This window comes from Mirounga leonina, unplaced genomic scaffold (genome assembly GCF_011800145.1).
Source record: "Mirounga leonina isolate KUSES-001 unplaced genomic scaffold, KU_Mleo_1.0 Mir_167, whole genome shotgun sequence".
In the NCBI taxonomy this organism is placed as follows: Eukaryota; Metazoa; Chordata; class Mammalia; order Carnivora; family Phocidae; genus Mirounga; species Mirounga leonina.
In genome coordinates this window covers 1,765,782-1,789,821 of record NW_023270422.1, presented here as the reverse complement: position 1 = coordinate 1,789,821, position 24,040 = coordinate 1,765,782, and the positions used below count along the sequence as shown (strand labels likewise).

Below are 24,040 nucleotides of genomic sequence, written 5' to 3'. Positions count from 1 at the left end.
AGCGAACAAGCTAGAACAGACAAGCAGGGGGAGCAGCAGTGGGAGAGGGAGAAGTACGCTCCCCGCTGAGCAGGGAGCCTGACATGGGACTCGATCCCAGCACCCTGGGATCATGACCTGAGCTGAAGACTGACACTTAAGTGATTGAGCCACCAGGCGCCCCCTCAGAGCACATCTTTAAGTCTTTCATGTGCTTTGGCCTAATAATATCTAGCAGGCTATGTTCCATCCCTCTAAATTAGGCATGGAGGGAGGGGGAAAACAAAGAAGCCCGTAATTAAAAGTTTTCATGAACTTAGTAATATATATATTTTTTAAATCAGAGAAGTTTTACGTTTTTTTTTTTTTTTTAAAGATTTTATTTATTTGAGAGAGAGAGCACATGAGAGGGGGGAGGGTCAGAGGGAGAAGCAGACTCCCTGCCGAGCAGGGAGCCCGATGCGGGACTCGATCCAGGGACTCCAGGATCATGACCTGAGCCGAAGGCAGTCTCTTAACCAACTGAGCCACCCAGGTGCCCATGAACTTAGTAATATTACGCTTGTTCGGTTTGAAAAGCACTGGGTAAGTACTGGCTAATACACATTAAGAGTGACAAAGAGCAGGACCGAAAACCAGCCAATTTCAGTAAAAGCAAACAGTAACATTTGTTGAGTGCTTTTGTTCATGCTATCTATTAATATTTATTTAATGTCTACTATGAGCCAAAAACTGTGCCGGAAGACTCACGGGTGAGGAAGGAGAATGAAGGCCCTGCTCTCATGGAGGCCGTATTTTAATTTAATGGAGTTCACATTTTATTCACCGTTTGTAGACAATAAACTCATAAATACATAGCATAATTTCAAGTACTGAGAAGTGCTAGGAAGTAAAGCAGGATGAAGAGAGAGCAATCGGGATAGTGAGAGCAAATCCCACCCTCTCTGGGAGGGAATGAACCCTCATTTGCTCAGCTTAAGTCAGAAGCCAACTTTGGGACCAAACCACTGTGGCCAGGTGCGGACACAGTGTTTCAACATGACCGCCAAGGGCCCACCACAGGGCTGAAAGGTAGCACAGCTTCCAAAGGGAGGAGGGAGATGTTGGGCTCTCACCCCACTACACCCCCAGGTTCAGAGCCCCCGGTCGTGGTCTGAAGGCAGGCAGAGGTCGGCCTCCAAGAGATCATGGAGCAATGAAGGATCCAAACAAAACTTGGGGAGAGGCAGGTCAGGCAGCATCCTGGATGTTCAGAGCCTGAGAGCTGTAGCCCATCAGTCAGTGTAACTGGGAGGTGCCAACAGGCACAGACGTAAGTCCCTAACAAAGGCTTTAGGTCCTCGGTTATAATCGGGCCATGAGGAAAATAAAATGAGGTCTTAGATAAAATGAATTAAACTGTAATCTGAAATGTGTAAATTCCCCACAAAGTTTGGCTGTCAAAATTGTAACTATTAACTGCCTTTTCTCTCCCAGAGTTCATGACCTCATTCATCACTGAGAACCTACTATTTGTCAGTTACTGTTAAGTGCTTTGCATTTGTGAACTCATTTAATCCTCAAAGCCACCCTTTAAGTGGGCGCCGTGATGCTCCTGTGGTTAAGTGAGGAAACTAGCTTGCCCAAGATCCATAGCAGTCAGCTGGGATCACGCAGGCAGGCTGGACCAGGAGCCTGGCTTGCCCGTGCTGCACAATACGGCTACCTTCAACTCTTAACAGTAAGTTCTTCTTAAAGACCAACTAATTACACTTTATAGCAAAATGTGCCTTACTCCAGGTTTATATTCTTAAGTATAATGAATATAAATTATAAATACAAAAATTTCTTGAATAATTAGTAATAGTCAACTTATGTCCAAATCCTGAGACATTCCTTACGTATTAAGATGCACTGGAAACCGATTTCATTCCTGCTCCAGGTGCATCACAGGTGACCTGAGGGCTCTGCTCCATGGCTCCCGCTATCAGGGATGGACAAGGGACCATTATGGTTCCGAGTGGCAGGGGAAAGGGAACTCAAGAGTGTCCTCCACAATAAGTGGTCCATCCTGGAAGTGATGCACTTGACTTTCCATCATCTCCCTTAATGAAAGAATGATCCTCTTGAAAGATGTATAAAATCTTCCATCTCACCAAGTAACAGGTAGTACGGTAATATAGTAACTGGGTGATCAGTATCTTAAAAAGCTCAGATAGTTTAAACTCCTAGAGGTACTTAACTGACTCCCAGAGAACAGAACATACAACTTAAGAGAACAAAATAACATTCTTGTGTAATATAGCTGGAATCACATAAATAATTAAGAATGTATCCTTGGAAAAAAGGAAATAAGCAAAGCAAAATGAGCAATAGTAATAAATCATACTTACATAGTTTCAGGTTTTATTTTCATAATTATCTTCCCATAGAAGCAATAATCTACATTTCCATAACAACACATTTAATATTTACTCATCAAAGAACTGGAAAAAATAGGAAGCACAGATTCCATACACAAATACCATAATATTCTGCGTATGTACAAATAAATTCAATATATTAAATATATTTCTAGATTGACTTCACTTACAATATAATAGAACACTGAGTATTCGATTCTGAGCATATTCATGCAGGCTTCCACTTTGGTAAAAGTGATGACACGAGTTCTGGAAAAGTTTTTCCTGTTGTAAACACACGTTTCCCACTTCTGACCACATTCTCAGGATAAAGACTTCTGTACATGGAAAAATAAAATGCATGAAGATGGAACGAGGGCTCTTTCCTGGACACCACACAGAATAACCCTGACATCAAAGAAATATCCCCAAGTCCTGGCTCGTTAGTTCCTAAGTGTGGGCGGGGGGGGGGGGGGGGGGGAGAGGCTGCACTTGAAAGAAATAGAGCCTTTCATGTTGTTAAGGGTCAGCTGCCCTGCTGATACAGAATGCACTGAATTACTCCTCATTTTTAATATGTAAAACTTAACTTTTCCAAGGCTGCAATGGGTAATGTAATCTATAAACAAATGGTCCAAAATACCTTTTAAGTGCTGCCAAATCTGTTTAGACAGATGGTTGCTTAGCTCACATGAGCATGAACACGAGACTCCCGAAGTGTCCGACTGGATCTAAAGGGCCCAGCAGCAGTGATGGGCTCTCGGAAGTATTACTGTGCCATTCAGTACAAATGTCTAAATACAGCCTCGCTGAGATTGTTCAAAAGTTCGTCTCCACACAATTATTGAAAATGAGCTGCTGCCGCAGAACTATGCAAGTAACTTGAAGAATCAAAGCATTAAATTTGTTACTGTTTTAAATCAGATCTTCAATAACAACTTCTACCCTCCCACCCCCCAGCCAAGTGCACTGGCCACAGAAGATGCCAACCTGGCTAAGTCCTCCTCTCCCTCAGAACCAGCTGTGGCTAAAACCAGACATCAGGACAAACCTTGGCGTCTTCAGGGAGCAGCAAACTGTGCACCTGCACTCGGAGAAGGCCGGCTCTGGGAAGAGGCAGATGGGCTGTGTAAACGGGGACCACTCTGGGTGGCATCTGCCTGCAGAACGCACGCTGCTGCTGATGGGTGCCTCTCTTCAGTGAATAGATTTGGAGATGGGGCCAAGCCGCATGGGTGAAAAAGGAATGCTTCACAAATAGCTTTCTAGGACTGCCTACAAGAACTGACATATTGGCAGCTCAGTCCTCTCAACAGAAGCACCTCCGAAACAGTTCTTTCCATTCAGCTACACGCCTGCGGTATACACAGTGTCCCCGTGCCACATTAACTGTCCCACAACAGCTCTAGATGAATCAGAAATTATTTTGGAGGGAACAAAGGTCTATATTCTAGACTGATGGGAACATTACCTATTTGTTAGAATGCATAATAGTCCTCATTAGTTCCCATTTAGCCAAGAACCAAATGGATTTGGAGACAGCTGCTGTGTGTTTTTTTGGTGGAAAAAATGTATTTCAGAAAGGAGTTGAATATAGCTTCAAAACTTTCAACTTACAACATAAGACTTTAAACATACCTTTTATGGGCTAAATAATACTGTAAGGCTCATGGGTCCTGTCCCTGTCTTACCTCTGAAAAGATTTAAAGATTTGATAATTTAGATGTATCTAGTATCAATGGGGATAAACTTCCTTTTCAAAACAAAAGTTTAAAATACTTTGTTTAACTCAGTAAACTTCACTTTTAGCAGCAACTATTAAATAAAATGTAAAGGAAATCCTCTAACAATAAATCACAAAAGCCCAAGAAAAAAGAATTTCTATGCCTAGTGTCCCTTTTGTTTAGAACACAATTTGTGGCTTGCAAATTTAAAAATCAACTGTATTAAAATGTGACCGTATATTTTTCTGTTAATTCCTGCTGATGTCTTAGAAAGGCTCTTATGTAAAGAAAAAAAAGTGTTTTCACATAGTGGGTACTTAGGGAAATGATGACTAAACATGGGTCTTTATTAGCATTTTCAAAACCACTACTGCAATGAAGTCTGGATCCCCTTAGACAAGGTCCAAGTCCATTAATGGCGTGTCAGGACTCTTCTCTTCCTTTCTGCGGCAAAGCAAGGCCCTAGCACAGGCCTCCTGCGTACTCATCTTCGTCTTCCTCCGCGGTGGGGGCCGTGGCGCCTTCAGACTTAGCCTGTGGTGCTGCAGATTTCTTCTTGATTCCCCCTCCTGGAACCACCAAACTCAGGCCTAGCTTAGCATACTGTCAATGACAAAGCATGTTCTCAGAAGCCAGATAACCCGAATCTCAATATACCACGTGACCACAGTAGCTATCAATAAGAGACGGATCTTCATTTTCTACCTCAGGAAAACCAATACTACCATTTAGATGGAAAAATAACCACAACAAAATTCAATACTTTCTGCCATCAGATGGCTTGTGACCGTGACGTGGCAGGTACACAACTGGTAAAAATATCAGTTATACATCACACTCAGGAATTGGAGATAATCAGGACACACTCAGCTAAGTAATACTTGCAGTGCCTACAAAATAAACATCTGCTGAGTAAATGAAAAGAGTTAAGCTAGGGACAAATTCTTTAAAAATAATCAGACTTACAAAAGCCTATGTAAAACTTTACCTGGAAAAAAACAAAAAAAAAAGACCAAAAAAAACAACGGATTCCTTCTACATACATCGTTACAAAAAAACCCTGAAGGTCTCAAGCTGATCTGATACCAAATCACATGAGCAGGGGCTCAGAAATCTAGTGAAAAGGGAAAGCCATCACACTCAGGTTCTGAATACAGCAGTGTGTGAGGCCATTTCGCACATGCAGACCACTCTATTCTGCGGGACAGGCTGGCAAGACAGGGACCAGTGGCTTACAGGTGAGTTAATGGAGGCTTACAGAGTTAATTACTAACCTGCATCACACAACCAGCTGTCACAGAAGTGGGCCTCCAACAAGTCTATCCAATTACAAAGGCCACTACCTGATGAGCCCCTTTCAGACAGTGAAGCCTAAAACACACTTAAACTAAGCAACTACAGAGGTCAAGGGGTAGGATAAGAGGCTAAGAAATGGAGCCCAATTAAAAAATACACATACAGTCAATACCACTGGATGGCTGGATAAATGGCTGTAAAGCCACATGGCTGACATCTCAGCCATCTAAGCCTACGGTGAAATTCAGTGCCAATGCCACATTCCTTTGTAAGCAGTAGCTGGAGGTAAAAAATAGAGGGGGAAATCTCACAAGTCCATAGGAGAAAAATCATCTCGCTAGAAGCCCCCACCTGTCAAGAGGAAGGACAAAAGGCCACTTACATCATTGTCCATGTACTTGAAAAGCGGCGAGTTGCAGACCTCAGACACTTGGTCTTGGTCCTGCTGGTCGTAGCCTTCAAGGAGCTGCTCCAGCGCAGCACAGTCTTCGCTCCCGCTGAACCCTGGGATGCTACAGCAGGCAGGAGTCACAGGTCTCCGCCTGTCCCAGGGCTTCTGCCTCCTGCCCCCACCCCCAACAGATGTTTGCCAATAGCTGCAGACATTTTTGTTAACAAGTGGCTAGCGGCCTGGGATGCTCTAGACATCCCACAGTGCACAGGACAGGCCCGAGAGCAAGGAATTAGGCAGCCCGAAATGTCAACAGTCCCCCGATTGGACCACTCATCTTAACTACCTCCAACAAGAAATGATCTTCCTGTAAAGCAATCTGAGAACATTTCTCTACTCTTTTTTTGGTTCTTTTTTTCTCAGAAGGCAAATGGAACAAAATCACTCTAGTCATTCACTCCCATGAAATCCCCAGGAGAAAAACCCAGGAAAGATCACAACTTGTAAAAATCCTGTTGAAGCGGTAGGTAAGTCCTCCTCCCACCGTGAAATTTATTAAAAACCAAAACTAGCTTCATGGCCAAGAAGAGCTGTGTAAGCAGTGATCTTACACTGACAGACAGAAATGCTAACACTGCAGGCCAGGACACGGCTGCCAGCGTCTTACCTGTAGCTCTCCCTGACACACCGCTCGGCAGCCACGTAGTCACTTCTGTGGAGATGAACTAAGACTTGAGCAATTGTTTTCTAAAACAAAAGAGGGGATTATGATCCAAATTGACATCTATTTATTAGTGAAGTCAATTTCCTGACATCTGAAATTTAATTTTTCGAGTCTTGGCTTGCCTACAGAGATTGATAAATTCTTAGTAACTTCCACGGGACATGCGAGGGAGAATACCCTGCGGCAAGCACTATATCCCAAACGCTACTGTGCACAGAAACCACTCCAGGTCCTGTTAAATGAAGACTGATTTAGCGGGGTCCGAGGCAAGCCTAAGACTCTGCTCCCAGGTGGTCCCGATACTGCCAGTCTGAGGACCACACTGAATAACACAACTTAGAACACAAGCACCACACGTTGTAAAAAAAAAAAAAAAAAGTCTCGTAACTATCTATATAGGTTTAATCTTGAAAAGGGAAATCTTGAAGCAGGACCCATGACTCCACAATACTTTGGAATTCTTAAATACTAGGAAAAAGGTGAATGAACAAAAACTTTAGATAATAGGAACAATAATATTTGTACGCCAACAAAGGCATTAATAAGACCAAAGATGTGACTGATAAGATCTTATTGGCAAACAGCTCTTCAAAAAGTGTTTTTCCATCTTTTTTATTCTTCAGAGGACTTTTATTGATCTGTCCTTAAGTTCACTAATCTTTTATCATCTCCATCATCAGATTAAGTTCATCCAGTATTTTACTGCAGACATTTGCTTTTTCAGTTTCAAAATTCTCATTTAGTTCATTTTTAGTTTATATTTAAAACATAATAAGGGGCGCCTGGGTGGCTCGGTTGGTTAAGCGACTGCCTTCGGCTCAGGTCATGATCCTGGAGTCCCGGGATCGAGTCCCGCATCGGGCTCCCTGCTCAGCGGGGAGCCTGCTTCTGCCTCTGACCCTAACCCCTCTCATGTGCTCTCTCTCATTCTCTCTCTCTCAAATAAATAAATAAAATCTTTAAAAAAAAAAAATAAAACATAATAAAACAAAAACACAGTTCTTTTGTCCATTCATCTGTTTACCTTTGCACCTCATGGAACAGTTAAGATAGCAGCTTCAAAGTCGCGACCTGGTAATTTCCACATCTGGGTCACCTCTGGATTGGCACTGGTTGTCTTCTCTTGGGAACTGGTCCTATTTTCCTGACTTCCTATGTTGAGTGCTTTGGGACTGTATCCTGAACGCTGTGGGTGTTCTGCTGCGTAGACTCTCCTATACTTCTCAGGAGAGTGTGAAGGTTTTCAGCAGGCAATGCAGCAGTCAGGCTCAGATGCATGGTCTGTCCGCACGTGGTGGGCAGTGGCTCTAGTCTTTAGTGCCTCTGCCCCCTGCTGCGGCTCGGCCCCAAGCAAGAGCCCTGACAGGGCGCTGTGCATCCTGGGCGGCGATCAAACCTTACTGCAGCTCTCAAAGCCTACGCTCTGCTGCTCTGGGTCTGTCCACCACACGCAGAGCTGGAGGATAACTATATTGGGATATAGTGCTTGCCGCAGAGTGCTTCCTGCTCACACCCACAACTCGGGATTCCTGGGTTTTTCTCCTTGCTCCTAGCTCACTGTCCTAGCTCCTCTGACCAAAGAGACTCAGGCTCTTGGGGTGTTTTATCTGCTGCACCACTCTCATAGCTGCTGCTCCATGACTAGGGCTCACCCTCAGAGCAAAGCCAGGGGAGAAACAAGAAGACAATGGGGCTGCTTTTCCCAGTCCCTCCAGTTAGAAACTTCGGATAGATGGGTTCCTTGGGCGTTTTAGGTGCTGCAGCACCTGCTGCCCAGCTCCATGACTGGGGGCTTCTCTCAAGCAAGGCCACAAGAGAAACAGGGACACCCACTCCCGCACCGGCTGCTTCTCCAAGTGCTCACTCCTCTTGCTCTTATTTTTCAGAGTTCAGAAGTTTTTGTATTTTGTCCAGAAGTTTTAGTTGTAATCAGCAGGAAAGATAGGCTATAGTGGGTTTACTCCATCTTGGTCAAAATTATTTTTTAAAATATCCATGGAATGTACTCCCATGTACATAGTTACACCAATATGAAAAATTAACAAATATAAAGCCAAAAATAAGCACTTTCAAAACATACCTTGTAACAAGTTGGATAATTCTCAATCTCCTTATAAATATTTTTTTCTTTCTGAATAGAAAGTGCTGCCTCATCAAACCTAAAGACAAAACAAAGAAATGTCAAATAAGGCAGCTCTAAATGATCTAAAGCAGAGATCACTTTTCTATTTGATATTATAGATTCTAGCAAAAGAAAGGCATCAGGCATATTTAACAATTGCTCTGCAACAAAGTTTCCATGAGCTCTGCACATCTGGCTTATCTTTTAAACTCTTTGATTTGCCCATTCATGCATCAAGCAGACAGACAAAAAGCAGAAGAACTTAAGGATAGGTTACTTCAAACGGAGTAGTTTAAGTCTGGTAAAGATCATCCATTAATGAGTATCTAACCAATTCAACAAACTGCTCTGCAAGCTTTTGTGAAAAGCATTAGAAAAGCCCCGATTTAATCATCCCAGAGTTCTTTCCTTCCACTAAAGCCATCCAGACACCCCCAGAGCACTTCCTGCTTGCTGGAGAATTCCCTCCCCCACTCCGTCCTCACTACCATATTCTCCACTGCTGCCTCAGTGAGCCAAAGACAACGTCCTTCCTGCCAACTCTCACCCATTTTCCTTTTCTTCCATCCCACTCAGGTGGCAGGATGAAGAGGAAAGGCATTGCTAACACTGTTCCCCCAATCCTCCAAAGCCCTAACCCTTCCCCTCCCCCAGCCTCAAGACCAGCACGCCCTAAGCAGCTCCTCACCTCTTCAGATAGGTGCATCGTGCCCCTGTCCTGGGACTCTCTTCCTGGCATCTAACCTGTGTCTAAAGGAAGTGTGCAGGCCTCACCCATCTCTCTCACCTCAAAAGCCAAAATGGCAAGCAGTCTGCATGTTAGAATGCAGTGGGGGAAAAAGCTGTTTTGTAACCCAAATTAAAATATAAAAATGTTATACTATACTTTTCTGTATGTTAACAATTATCTTTTAAAAAGATCTGTGCACGTGCATACACACACAGTATGGCTTGTTTTAACTCATATGAATTAAACTGAGTTTTTGTGGGCCATGCCCTGGCTTACTACCTCATACAATAAGGCTCATTGGAGAAATGCATTCTGAATTTCCAAAGATCAACTTGCTAAATTCTGGGAACAAAGCCAGTTTATAAATTGGGCACAGAAGCAGACTTCTAAGATTGTTCCCCAAGATTCTTGCTCCTCATATACACTCCTTGTATAGTCTCCTCTTGAATGTGGGCACAACCTCTTAATATGATGGAACCCACTCCTGTGAGGATACTAATCAACTGACTTAAGTGAAACAAAGAGAATGTGTGGATGGGTCTGACCTAATCAATGAGCACTTGAAAGATCAGAGATTGAAGTCAAGAGAGACGTGCTCTCACCAACCTTGAAAAAGCAGCAAACTACCATCTTATAAACTGTCCAGTGGGCACAAGCCAAGGAACTACAGGCCACAGCACCTCTAGAGTTGAGAACTGCCCCTAGCCAATAGCTAACAAGAAAACATGGGTGTGCATCCTACAGCTGCAAGGAAAGGAATCCTGCCAACAACCAGTGAGCCTAGAATGAGATCGCAGTCATACCAGACACCTGAGTCTAGCCTCGTGAGACCCTGAGCACAGGATTCAGCTACACTGAGCCTGGACTTCTAACCTACAGACCTGTGAGACAGTAAGTGATGTTGTTTTAAGCTGTTGGGTTTGTTTGTGGTTGTCATATAGAAAAGGAAATTAATATGGGAGATTTTATCTATCTGTATCATTTGTAATTATGACCATGAGCTTAGCCCAGACTCTATTTATAAAAAACATTACACCAGAACATTCAGTGACCATAACATCCACATTATATTATTCTAGTAGGAATCTTAATGTTTTAAGGTTTTCACATATTTAACTATAAAGACTGCATTCTTCCCACAGGACTTATTTCCTTGGCATAAAAATAGCATTTCCATGTGCTAAAAGCTAGCTAGCAAAACAGCCATCTAAGAGAAATACTGTGTATTTATATGTAATCAAAAAAATCGATCAACTTGGCTAAAAGTCCATGAAATTGACACATAAAGCCAATTGTTTTCAACTGCATCCAGGAAATTACTCATAAGTTACTATCATGAAACCCAGAGGTAATTCTTAATACTCCTAACAAAATAAAATGCATTTGGTTTTGCTAAAAAGAGAATAAATTGTTTTTATCTTCCTGTAATTCAAAAATAAAATGTAAGCCCCACAAAAATTATGTGCATACGGCAGTAAATTGTCATAGGACTTTACTCAACCCAGCTTTCAATGGTCATCCCCCTCACCATGACTCAAAACTCCTCCTCTGGCCCCAACTGCCTCCTGAAGTCCAGAACATATTTTTAACTACCTACAAAATTTTTCAACCAATTCATCATATTGCCAACTAAGCTTATCACCCCAATAAACCTTAGCACCAAAACGGACAGGACAAAATTATGCGAGACACAAACCTAGTGATTATGCTTAACTACTAGTACCTACTCCACAAACACATACTTGGGCCTCCCTGAGTTTAGAATGTAGTGACTGTCTCACTCAACTGGTAAGAGTCTGAGAGCCTTAAAAGTGGGGAGTCAGGTGGGGGTAGGGGGGGTGGTTAAATGACAGAGAAGTCAGATTCTCCTCCTTGTTGGGAATCATGACAAAGCTCTGGAAAGCTCTGGATTTGGTTCACTGAGTGCCAACCACACAGTGTTGCCATCAGCTCAGCTGCCACAGAACTTCTCTGGAAGGCAGAGGAATGTATGTCTCCCTGCTAAGTCAGATCAACTGGAAAGGCCTTTTCCAGGAGGGAACAAAGGCACTGGTGTGGTACTGATTTAAGGCCTCACAGATGCAACCTAATTAACTCTGACTCACTTTTGAATTACGGGTCTCCAGAAATGGGGGAAGAACAGGAGACTAATACAAACATATTACATAGATTATTTAATTTTGCTATACTAAGATATAAACTATTGTTAAGTTAGAATTAAATGTTGCTGTAAAAATATAGGCATATTATTTTAATGTAACAAACATAAAACTTAAAATTGCATGTTATACCCTATTAGATGTTATTTTTATAAACATACAAAATTATTATTTTCTTTTAGACAAATGGCAGCCCCAATTCAGATTATAATGAAAATATATATTCAAAATATTCAAATATCACAAAAATTTTCCCAGCTATCTTTCTATTAATAAAAATCCTCCAGGTTTTTCTCACCCTGCACTACAAAAATTCACGATGGCACTACTGTGACAGCTTACTTTTAATTTTTTCATGCTATCCATACACAGTGGTAGTTTTCAAATACCAAATTCCTTAACACTCCTGAATAAATTTAAATCAATTTTTGTATCATTATAGAACTTAAATTATTTCCATAAAATTTTTGTTTAAAACACTGCATGAAATACTATCAATTTTCCAATGCATTTTTACTAAAAAGAAAGAAAAAAGCAATAAAACAAAGTAAATAAAAGATGTACCGGTTGCCCTAGATGTATAAATGTCCACCTTTCCAGCATCTCCATACCACTCTCCATGACTGTGAAGAAAACTTGGTATTTGTTCTAGAATAACGGTTCTCATTACACACGTCACAACCAACCAGTAACTTCTGCGAATGATAGTGGCTACCACTCCACGGTGGAGCTTTCCAGAGGAACATGCCTATGTAGCTGGAAAACGCTGCATAGCTGCCCTCCTGGGGAGGTCCTGGCCCACTCCTCCCCTTTGCTACTCCAGCTACAAGCCAGCTTTAGATAATCTCAGTCTGGAAAACAGAAGGGGAGCAGATGCAAAAGGAGAAAGACCCTAGGGAAGCTGAAGCAGAGCCCATGCCTACACAGAGAGGGGTGCTTACTCTCTGCCCCTACCTCCAACTTCTGCTTCTTAGGCCTTCAGTGGTTAAGGAGCCTCGGGCCCTAAGAAAGCACTGGGGGCCGTGGGGGAGGACTGTTAGGGGAGTGGATGAGAAAAGGAGGTGAAAGTATGCCAGAACGTGCCTGTCTGCCCTAGAATGATAGAGCCCAGGGAGCCATTCCCTGTTTCTATAAGTGCGAGGCCCTGCTCAAAGGGTCAGACTCTAGGTACTATCTTATAGTTCAGCTCTTTGGAAACACCTGGGACTATCACCACAAACAGCTCTGGTTCCGTAAGAAGCCCTTCCAGGGGGCGCCTGGATGGCTCAGTTAGTTAAGCATCTGCCTTCAGCTCAGGTCATGATCTGCGGGGTCCTGGGATTGAGCCCCACGTCGGGCTCTCTGCTCAGCAGGGAACCTGCTTCCCCCTCTCCTCCTCGCTCATTCTCTCTCTCTCTCTCTCTCAAATAAATAAATCTTAAAAAAAAAAAATTAAAAAAGAAACACTTTCATGGACTAACCTGAACTTACTATACTACCATTTATAAGTTGAGAATTGCCAGAGTTAGCACTCCAGGTGTTTGCATTTCTAGGAAGCCAAGAGAATTAAGAAAAATAAAGGTAATGACCCAAGGCTGATATGTATAAATTAAATTCTGCCTCATGGCTTAATACAAAAGTCCTAATTTAAAAACAAAATAAAAATACTATTCCATTTAGACCAACAAAAAAACCCAATCAGTGAAAGAAGGTCTTATGCAGTAGTCCATCTAAATACCAACATGCAAGTGTTATTAATTCTTTTATTTATTCTGATGCTACTTTAAGCCTGTTTGAATTATATTTTAGAATCCGTAGTCTCCATGAAGACATTAAATTCAATCTCAGAAAGGGGTCAAAAGATTCTTTAGTCATTTGTTTTTTGGTTCCTTCACAAAATTATCTTGCGTCTTTTCTGTCACTGGGGAACTAGGGGCAAATTTTAATGAAAAGATCTATCTTCAGACTTGTAGTTTTCTAAGTGTGTTTACCTTAAATACTACTAAACAACATCTTGGCAAACAGAATCTTATTAATGACAGAAAATGTTTACTAAGCTTAAATTAAGGTAAAGTAAAAAACAAAGGAAAAGCCAATAGGATTCTAGGTTTCTGGGGTCCATCTATTTATGCCATAAGTCAAATGTTCAAAGGATGAAAAACAAATACCAAATACCCTATTTAATGACACTATTTGGCAAGAACCTATCAATTTTCATGGGTGAGCACTTAGATATTTACGCAGATATTTCTCCTCAAGAAAAACACATTATAACCTAACCAAATAATGTATCAAGAAAACTGCTCTCTCGGGCGCCTGGGTGGCTCAGTTGGTTAAGCGACTGCCTTCGGCTCAGGTCATGATCCTGGAGTCCCAGGATCGAGTCCCGCATCGGGCTCCCTGCTCGGCAGGGAGTCTGCTTCTCCCTCTCATGCTCTCTGTCTCTCATTCTCTCTGTCTCAAATAAATAAATAAAAAAAAATCTTAAAAAAAAAAAAAAAAAAAGAAAACTGCTCTCTCCTGCTGCTGAGCCAGGTTTTAACCAATAAAAGCACAAGGCATGATACATTTCGGCATCGGTTTAGAAAAACAGCAAATCTTTTGATATTTAATTCAGTATTCCATCTTGTAGACATCACTCTTTCTACTAGGCATCCTGGTATGCCTATGTCTTACACCAAAAAGATTAATAAGCCATTCCCCAAATTACTTCACAGTTCCAAATGTGTACTGGAGGTTTACCTGGATCCACAGGAACACAGTCTGGAAAGCTTACCTGCGTCCTCGTACCAACAGTCTGGAGGCTTTTCCTAGTAATTCAACAGCCTGTCGTAACCGTTCCTCATTCTGAAGGAATCAAAGAAAAGAGACTATTGGCTGCTTTAATCTAGGAGTCTTTTTTTCCTCCCAATAGTTATTTGGTAAACAAGTAACAGCACTCGATCAAGGTGGCAGGGGGGAAATACCAAAGCTGTTAATCCATTTTATTAACTAATAAGAAAATACAGTTCATCTGTGAGCACAGAAAAATTTTAAAAAGCAGTCACTGCATTTCTCTATTTTCCTACAGGCTATGGATCTAAACATTCTAAGTATACTTAAAGGGAAAAAATCAAATTCGAACTTACTTCAAACACATTAGCTGTCTGTTGATATAACTGTACAGCCTTTTCTGGATCTACGTTTTCTATAAGCCTATATTAGACAAGAAGATGGGACGTATATGAGCAATACGTTTTTCAAAGGACTTCATTAAGACAGCCCGCCAGCGGCCCCCCCGCAGCGAGCCGTGCGCACACTCACTTGCCGGCGCGCTCCAGCGCCATGGCTGCTGTGTCAGGCGTGCCGTTCTCTAGGTACATCGTGCTGGCTTTCTCAATCAGCTGAATGGCCTCAGGGAGTTTCTGCATCTCCTTCAGGCAAAGCATCCAGCACAGATCAGTAAGTGCATCAATTTACATGCAGAATTAACAATCTGAAAATCATTTTATTCCTAATTCATGAAGGTAGATGATTCAAAATGTTATACAACAACAAATACATTTAAGACAAAATGCCTTCATATGGTTATTCTTCCCCACCAAGCTTCTTTTAGCTAAACTAAAAAGGTATCAGTTAAGTTCTACACAGAGTTCATCACCACTTTAGAGTTTCAGAAAAACTTTACAAATGGTTGAACCCAAAATGCTTGCTCTTAACTGTTTTCTAAGATTTATAAATTCTTTGAGCATTTACTGAGTCCCTACTACAAATGAAGCCTATGCCAAAGGCTGTGAACCGGCAGCTCAAGGGCTATACCTCATTTCCAACTGTATCTTGCTTCAGTAGTTTTAAATCAGATCCTTTTAAAAAGGTTCTGTTCTATGGCTTCCTACTTTTATAAAAGATCACAAGCTGTGGCATCAGCAGGCTCGGGTTCCCACATGGCAAAAATGGGTTGGGGCTGTCAGCAGCTGTCCCTGGAGGCATGGTGCCTCCTGGCAGTGGCCGCATTTCTCCCCACTCCTGCCTGCCCTCCACACCTGGGCACGCCAGTCACTCCCCACATCCTGAGCTCATTTGAGTCTGCAGCCCTCTTCCAAGACGAGTGCCACCAACACATGAACTCTGTGTCTTACTATGAAATCATAGGTCTCAGCATCCTGTGGTCCTTGTATCTATTATCAGCAAGTCAAAACTCTTCTTAAAAAAGGAACAAAAGTCATTTAAAAGCTAGACATAAAGTTTACAGACATTTTCTACTTAGGGTTGCCATAGTAGATCTTGAAGTAGGCTCCATGCTGACAGCTCCAGGGCTGTTTTCAAGTCTGACTATTCAGTCCCTCACTGAACTGACAAATTCTTTAGGATACCAAACTTGCTGGTCTCATTCTTACTAACTTCCACATAAAACTTTTTTATTATTTAGCTATGGAGTAAAAAAGAATGGGCTGCCTTCTTAAAAGTTACACTATTTTATATTCTTCCCCATGGTCTTGTAGCATGCCAAAATCATCAAGAAGAAAATAAAAATATGCCTATTTTAGTGGTTTGTGTGCCTTGGTCACCTTCCCGTTTCTGTGGAGCAAACAGGATACGAAATCTTTTTTTTTTCTTCAAGATTTTATTTATTTGAGAGCGAGAGAGTGAGAGTGAGAGAGAGAGAGAGAGAGAGTGGGGCAGAGGAGAGGGAGAAGCAGACTCCCTGCCGAGCAGGAAGCCAGATGCCGGACTAGACCCCAGGACACTGGGATCATGACCTGAGCTGAAGGTAGACGCCTAACAGACTGAGCCACCCAGGCGCACCCAGATTATGAAATCTAACAGCTGTAAAATGACAGAGCCAGAGGCTGCTCCAACAAGCGGTGTCTTCCACTCTGCTTCCTTCTACCTACTATCACTTCCTAAAGCCTTGTTGGGGGATGAATATGAAGGTCTGTATGACAATCTGATGGAAATTTGAACCCACGGAATTAACACTGGGCCTCGTAGCTCAGGACCCCTAATGCCGTTGAGGACTGTCTAAAGGCATTTAATTTAAATACAAGAGCATGCCAGAAAGCATTTTCTCTTGTCTTTTCCCCTATGCACTAGGTTTATTTTTCCTTCATTCAAAGTAGTACCTTCAAATCCTCAAATTAAACAGATACTAAAGCAACGGAAATTATGTCTAAATAATATCTTTTGATGAAGACTCAAGTCTTAGCACAGATGTTAGAATATAAACTGAAGCTGTGAGGATTATATATTATAGTGTTCTAGCATTTTTGTACTTTAAAGGAATGTATCCTAATAATAGGCACAAAGTACACCAAGATGACAAGAGCCATCTGGGAGCTTCCTAGTTCTCAGGGGAACTGGGACAACAGAAGGTCAGGGCAGATAACCTGGCTCCTTCAGCTATAAAAAAAATTCTATTTGCTAAGAAATTGCTGCTGATAACCTGACCTGCATCACCTAATATCAATCTGGTTGCACATTTGTTTTATCCAGAAAAGCTTTATTCCAGTGGCTATGTAACAGCTTCTTATAAGGAAGCATCATAATTTAAGTATTTTATTATTAAAAATTTAGGTAATTGCTATCTTTGTTAAGCAATATGCAGTAAACATTTTTACACATAAATCTTTGCTATCTATTTCTTTACAAGAGAGTCACAAAATTGGAATTCCTGGCTATGAAAATTCTTAAAGCTGTTGATATGCATTATGAAAGTAATTTTTTAAATGACAGTAGAAAATCTGCATTAAAAAGCTAAATGTAAAGTGTAGGATAACTGTGTATAGAGCATTTTCTCAATTTGTGTGTGTATGTAACTGAAAATGTATGTGCATAGAAAAATAACTAGGAGAAAAAAAACCTAAATACATTACTAACATTTTTTGGTCTTTCCAGTTTCTACATGTTCTACAATGAGCATGTACTCACTTAAAAAAATCAGCAAGATTATAAAAGTCACAGAAATTTTAAAAAAACACAAGTTTTACTAAAGTGTGAGTTCTTAGGGGTGCCTGGGTGGCTCAGTCGTTAAGCGTCTGCTTTCGGCTCAGGTCGTGATCCCAGGGTCCTGGGATTGAGCCCTGCATCGGGCTCCCTGCTCGGTGGGAGGCCTGCTTCTCCCTCTCCCACTCCCCCTGCTTGTGTTCCCTCTCTCACTGTCTCTCTCTGTCAAATAAATAAAATCTTTAAAAAAAAATAAAAATAAAAATAAAGTGTGAGTTTTTGTTTTTGTTTAAAGATTTTATTTATTTATTTGACAGAAAGAGACACAACAAGAAAGGGAACACACACACACAAAAAAGAAAGGGAACACAAGCAGAGGGAGTGGAAGAGGGAGAAGCAGGCCTCCCACTGAGCAGGGAGCCCGATGCAGGGCTCGATCCCAGGACCCCGGGACCATGACCTGAGCCAAAGGCAGACGCTTAACGACTGAGCCACCCAGGTGCCCCTAAAGTGTGAGTTCTTAAAACAAAGCTTTATAATAAATAATTCAAACAGCTTTTACTATATTAGGGAACATAAAAATGGAAAGGAAATGTTCAATTTCAATTGCTACTTGGCATACTTTGAGAGTGAATGTCATAAAGTGTCATAAAGTACATGTTTTTTTCTTACCACAACAGGATATTAATTTCCAGCCTGCTTTTAAGAGGCAGAAATATGAAAAGTGGCTCAGACACATGAGCCAATCTATTCTATTCAATAAGAATCAAAATTAAATAGCAATAGCCTAGGTCTAAGGTTCTCTTCAATGCCAACTTTTAAAAAACAAGCAAAAATCTCTTCTTTCTATAACCCAAGGGTAGTAAAAAATACATATACTTGTAAATTTTTACGACATTAAAATGTCCTGAAGTTCTCAGAAGTAGGGAAATCTCTCACACAGCTTTTTGTCTAGCAACACTCTCCTGGTTACAGAGCTTAGAAACTTGTTGTTCAATACAGTCTTAAATTTCACCTTTAAAACTCCCTATCTTAAGACACATACAATGTACCCTTGGGTCCAATTAGCATTACTTTGGATAAGAAATCTTAGCACCTCTTGCCTTACAGCTAGGAGACTTTTCAACCTCCACACAAATTTACTTTAACACCTTGTAGTTATTAATTCATTTTACCTACAGAACAGTTATGGCACATTACTGACCTTCAGCATCATGCCAGCTTGCTCATAAGCTCTGCAAACAAAGAGAATATAATTTCTCAGATGAGATGTTAATGAAATAAGGGGGAGGAGAAACTTTCTACCACAGATATGAGAAGTTATGTCAGTTTAAACTGGCTCAGGCACTACATATTGCTTTAGCTTTTAATAACACATTTTTTTTTCCTTTTTATTTTTGTGGGCAATAATGCCTTGGAAACAACAGACATCTGAGCTAAAGGGATTTTATTTTGCAAATGCAAAATTAAGTAAAACTCAGAAAGGTTAAAGGACTTTCTATGTGACAAATCTAACAAGTTTTGAAACAAGTAAATACTCTCCACAAAAGCAGGAGAAAGACCATTTCTCTCCTCAAGTACTATTAACTATCAAAGAAAGAGGGAAAAAAAAAGATTCTAACTTACTTGTTTTTTCATAGGTTATTGAAGAAAATTGTCCTAAAAATATTTGGTAAATTGAATGTAAACACTGTATAACTTAGTTAGGAGTGACTTAGTTTCTAAGGGTCAGGTAAAGACCGAAACAAATGGAAATGATGATTTTATTTAAATCAATACAAAATAATTCACTATTTATGGATTTGTAACTTAGGAAAAATTTACTGACCTACGGAAAAACATTTAAAACATAATCTCCAAATACATGAAAACATGGAAAATATTTACTTACTTGGCAGCATGAAAAAGACTGAATGGATGTAACAAAGTCAAAATTAAGGAAAAAAACCGAATCAACAGTTTCCAAAGATCTGCTATTTAAAAAACAATGTCAACTGCCCTAGTTCGTTCCAAAAGACAAATTTTACAAACAGATGAAGCAATCATTTTACGCCTGTTGCTGTCTCTCACAACTACATAATTCACAAAAACACTGACAAAACACTACATAGATTTTTAAGCTATTTCCACTGCCCGTTAATCTGAAAAGTGTCACTGCAATGCAAAGTTATTTACAACCATAATTTGAAAATGAGATAAAACAGACATCTTTTACTTAGTAAGTTTTAAAATACCTCAGGAAAATTTATTGTTTTAAACTACTTAAAAATCTTTTTCCAAATACCCAAGAAAGACTATATTTTAAAAATATTTACTGAGCAGTTTATACATTTCTAATACCCGCGCGACTGCTTCATTCTTCAGCACCTGTGCATTTCCCTCACTTCATCCCAAGGAAAATCAGCATCAAGCAAATGCAGAAACAACAGAAATAAACTCTCAAATACAGCTCTGCAAAACAGTGTGAACCTTATGATTAAAAGTCTCTGTAAAGGCTCCTTTGGAGTCTAAAAATACAGATCTTTTTCTAATCATTTTCTAATTTAATAGCATCGTAGTCCACATGTAGCAAATTTATAAAAGAAAATAATGAGTTGCTGTCCAAATCATCAAATTGTGGAATTTCTTTGTAAAGGTTGAAAAAGATACGCCCTGTTATTCTCATGGGCAACAGCTTCTCTCAGGCAGGCATCTTTTGCTTGCTCAAATTGTTTGGCATTTTTAAAAGCAACAGCTGAAATAGAATAACAACAACAACAAACAGACTTTCTAATCCATTGTTAAAAAAACTTCAAATGAATCATTACCAAAATCTGCATCAGGGGGGAGGCATTAGAAAATATCCTTATTTTAATCAAATACGTTAAGAAATTTTATACAATGCTACTTTTTTCTAAGGAATTTTCTTACAACCTTTTTGATTACCAATAACTTAGAAGTATTTTCAAAAGTTTAGTGTTCTGTTTTGTTAAATCGTAGACTACTGGCAATAAATTAGTGCCACTTCCACTCAAAACCAAGTCTTTTTAACAGCAGCACCTAAGCTTTGAAAAACTAAGATCGCATCAGTCAAACCAATACTCCCAAATAACAGGTCCCGTCACAAAAGACACTACCTTACTTCACCAGTTTTACATTTAATAATAAAGACAGTACTTTAGTTACAGTTTATTCCATCTTTTAAATTATTGAGAAACGGAAGACCAATAAACACATTCAACTTTTGTACAACGAACCCTCCTTTTGGCACAATCTTGAAATAAATGTCTAAAACATTAATAATGCATTTCTTTTAAATAAAGCTTTTAAATTCTTTGGTAGGTTTCTATGAAAATGACATCTCCACTGTCCAAAGAGCTAAAATATGTTGCTCACTGTTGTAAAAGTGTCATCATCAGAGCAAAACAATAAGGAGTGGCCCTAAAATAGGATCTTCCAGATTTTGGGAAACTTGCCAAGGGTTCTTTACAAATAAGTAAAAAAGGACACTGTTAAAAAAAAAAAATTTGGTTAAAACCAAACTCTTAAAATTCTCTTTAATAAAATACTGAAAATAAACAAACTATTGACCTATTTTCATCCCTGGACTTCCACATTTTGCTTTTTAAAAAATTTACTCTAATGATTAAATATATTTTGCATAACTCCTTAAAGAAAATAAACAAAGGATGATTTAATGGGAAAATATGACCTGAAATATGTATTTGTGACAGCAGCTCCTGGTCTCAGATGCTTATAAAACAAACCTGGGATAAATTTCCCTCACGAGAGTTGCAAAATGTTGTGCCCTCCAGTTACAAAAGCGTTCTTATATAAGGTGTCCACAGAATCCATATGAAGTTTGAACTTTTAATAATTTTCCTTTTAAACAGGACGTATTTGCGTAATTCAACAGAGAATTTAGTCAGGATTTAAATAAAAGTGTTGAAGACTCATTAGCTTTCTATTTACCTGATTCTTCTATTCTTTGGTGATATACTGAAACTAAAGTCTATCAAAAGCACATTATGTAGGTGGTCTCTATGTTAGGCTAACAAACGTGATCTGAGCTATGACTGAAACACAACTGCAAATGTGTTCAGAATACTTCAAAAACCGCATTATGCTTTGCATCCAAAATAATTGTGCATATGCTGAAAGTTATCATTCTATAAATAAATGCTAAATTTTCAGTAAGGTCCCTCTCTGTTGCATACTGCAGATTTTTATCTTACATACAAATAAATTTATTCAAATACTTATATAGCTTAACTCTTCACCAACATTTATCAGCATATCTCAAAAGTGCGGTTCTTAAAAAAACACGTGCCAAACAAACATAGGATTTGCAGATCTGCTCAGAATAAGGCTAAATTAAAAAATAAAAAGTTAACAAAGAAAAGTCTTTATTCAATTATAGGAAGTATAATAGAGGCATATGGCAAAAACTCCTGGAAACAGTGTGCAACTGACTAAAGTTCAAGAATATCTGAACAATGCAAAAAACCTGCAGCTATGTACTGCCAACCCTACTCGCCCCTGCTGTCAGGAGAGAGCTGCAGGTCACTGGATTTCTAACTCAGCCCTCAACACATCTGAAAATAACAAGTGGGAAAAAAACAAGGGCTTGGGCAGGTTTGTTTAATTATTAATTTCTCACAGAAAGCATTAAGTGTAAGTATTTTGCAGAGATGAAGTTATCAGCCTATGTTAAGATCACATATTGGAGTCACACATCACACATACCTGCTTTTCCATATTCAGAAGCAGCACTGTCATAATCTGGTTTCCATTTTAAAAAACCAGTTTTCAGGCTAAAATGAAAAGAAGACACATTTAACAGAAGTTCCCAACCACATTTATAAGTCAGAATCCTGCTTTAATGGCTTTGTAGGTGATTAAAAAAAGACACTGGGTACAAAGTCCCCATCTCACCCACCTCCACCCAAATTTATTTACAATGAAATACAACCTCGCCATTTTCCCTCTATCACAGACATGGTTTTCTCGTTTTGATATGTCTGTATAATAGCCAAGTACAGCAGAGATTCTCAGTGCCTGGTCCCCAGACCACATTACCAAAAAATGTGCTAGACATATAAACTCATCTCACCCAGACCTACAGAACCACCAACTCCAGGGTGGCAGCAGCAATCAGGGTATAACAAGCCCTGAGGTGCATAAAAGTTTGAGACCCTCTGAAGCACAGCATCAAGTAAGCAATTGGATTCGTGAGACTGAAGCTCAGGAGAGGCTAGAGATATTAACTAAGGAGCCACTGGCATATGCCACACCAAGGGCCTAGTTAAGATCTGCCAGGGAGATCTCAGAGAGCGAGCTGAAAGACAACAGAATACAAACATTCAGAGCAATAACCAGGTTGAGAATTAGCCACCAGTGAACAGGAAGGATAGCCAGAAAAATGAGGATGTTGTAAGAACAACAGAAGCTGCTTTCTAGGATCACTACTGGTTTCTCAGATGTCAAAGCAAAGGTCCATCAATTTTCAGTCCTTACCTTACTTACTCTTTCTTCAATATCTTATTTTATTTCTTTTTTAAGTAATTTCAGACTTTCAGGTTAAAGTAACTCAGTGACTGATTGGTGAAAAAAAGATGGCGGAGGAGTAGGGGACCCTATTCCAACTGGTCCCCAGAATTGAGCTGGATATCTACCAGACCATTCTGAGCACCCATGAAATCTGCCTGAGATGTAAGAAGATCTGGATCTCTACAAACAGAATATCGCGGGGGATTGGTTTCGAGGTACGAAGCGGGGAGGTGTGATTCTGCGGGCAGATATCGGAGGATGAACGGCAGTGGAAGGCAGCCTGGCCGTGGGGATCCTACACCACCGGTGAGCGACAGCCTGCCACACTGGGGGCGGGGCACAGAATCGCAGACCGGGAGCGACGGGAAAAGGACTTTAGCGCAGCCCCCGGGGTGGAAACCCGGAGCAGCGGGGTTGTGCGTGCAAACTGGGAGCGGCTGGCGGTTTCAGAAGCACAAAGGGCAGAGACATGCCCCGACCTGGAGGCAGGACTGGGGGCGCTGAAGAGGGGCGCACAACCCAGGACCCTGCAGTTTATAGCAGCACAGACGGAAACGAACAGACTATGGCTGGAGAGCTCAGTGAAGAACAGACTGCGATCTCTCTGATCTGAGGCAGAGAGTTGGAAACAGTCTCTTCTGCTCTGACTCTCGGGGGAGATGCAGAAAGCTGCCAGGGAAAGCCGCCAGAGAACAAAAGCCCCCAATAAACTTGTTCCCACTGAGCCCATCCCCTGCCACAGGGGGGCGGGGCAACTCTTCCCAAACGGGGTTGCCTGAGTAATAGCACAGCAGGTCCCTCCCCCAGAAGACAGGCTGGGAAAACAAGAGGCCAGCAACCCTGAGGTCCCTAGAAAACAAGTGCATCTTGCTTGGGTTCTGGTCAATAATTTGGACTCTATACATTCCCTCAACCATCCCTCAACAGAATGACTAGGAAGAGGAACCCCCAAATTAGGAAAGACTCAGAGATTATGACTTATGCACCAGATTTACAAACGGATGCAGATATAACCAAGATGTCGGAGATGGAATTCAGGCTAGCAATTGTGAAGACAATAGCTAGAATGGAGAAATCAATTAATGGCAACATAGAGTCTCTAAG

The 24,040-nt window shown here is 40.6% G+C and overlaps 1 protein-coding gene across 1 annotated transcript; it reads right to left on the bottom strand.

The window, feature by feature from the left end:
- Positions 1-2,341: 2,341 nt before the first annotated feature.
- On the bottom strand, positions 2,342-22,366 carry NAPG (NSF attachment protein gamma). The gene is made up of 12 exons (XM_035013788.1): positions 22,359-22,366; positions 22,133-22,260; positions 20,057-20,141; positions 19,299-19,316; positions 18,612-18,642; positions 14,789-14,898; positions 14,614-14,680; positions 14,262-14,332; positions 8,576-8,654; positions 6,439-6,518; positions 5,763-5,892; positions 2,342-4,687 (listed from the first exon to the last, which is right to left on the bottom strand). Exons 1-12 carry the CDS (start codon positions 22,364-22,366, stop codon positions 4,547-4,549), a joined length of 948 nt encoding a protein of 315 aa, XP_034869679.1. The 3' UTR covers positions 2,342-4,546.
- Between the last annotated feature and the right edge of the window lie 1,674 nt (positions 22,367-24,040).

Coding starts and splice junctions, on each gene's coding strand:
- NAPG (XM_035013788.1), bottom strand. Junction 14,681..14,788: donor GCGCTGGAGCGCGCCGGCAA/GTGAGTGTGCGC, acceptor TGTCTAATATAG/GCTTATAGAAAACGTAGATC. Junction 6,519..8,575: donor ATTATCCAACTTGTTACAAG/GTATGTTTTGAA, acceptor CTTTTGTTTTAG/AAAACAATTGCTCAAGTCTT.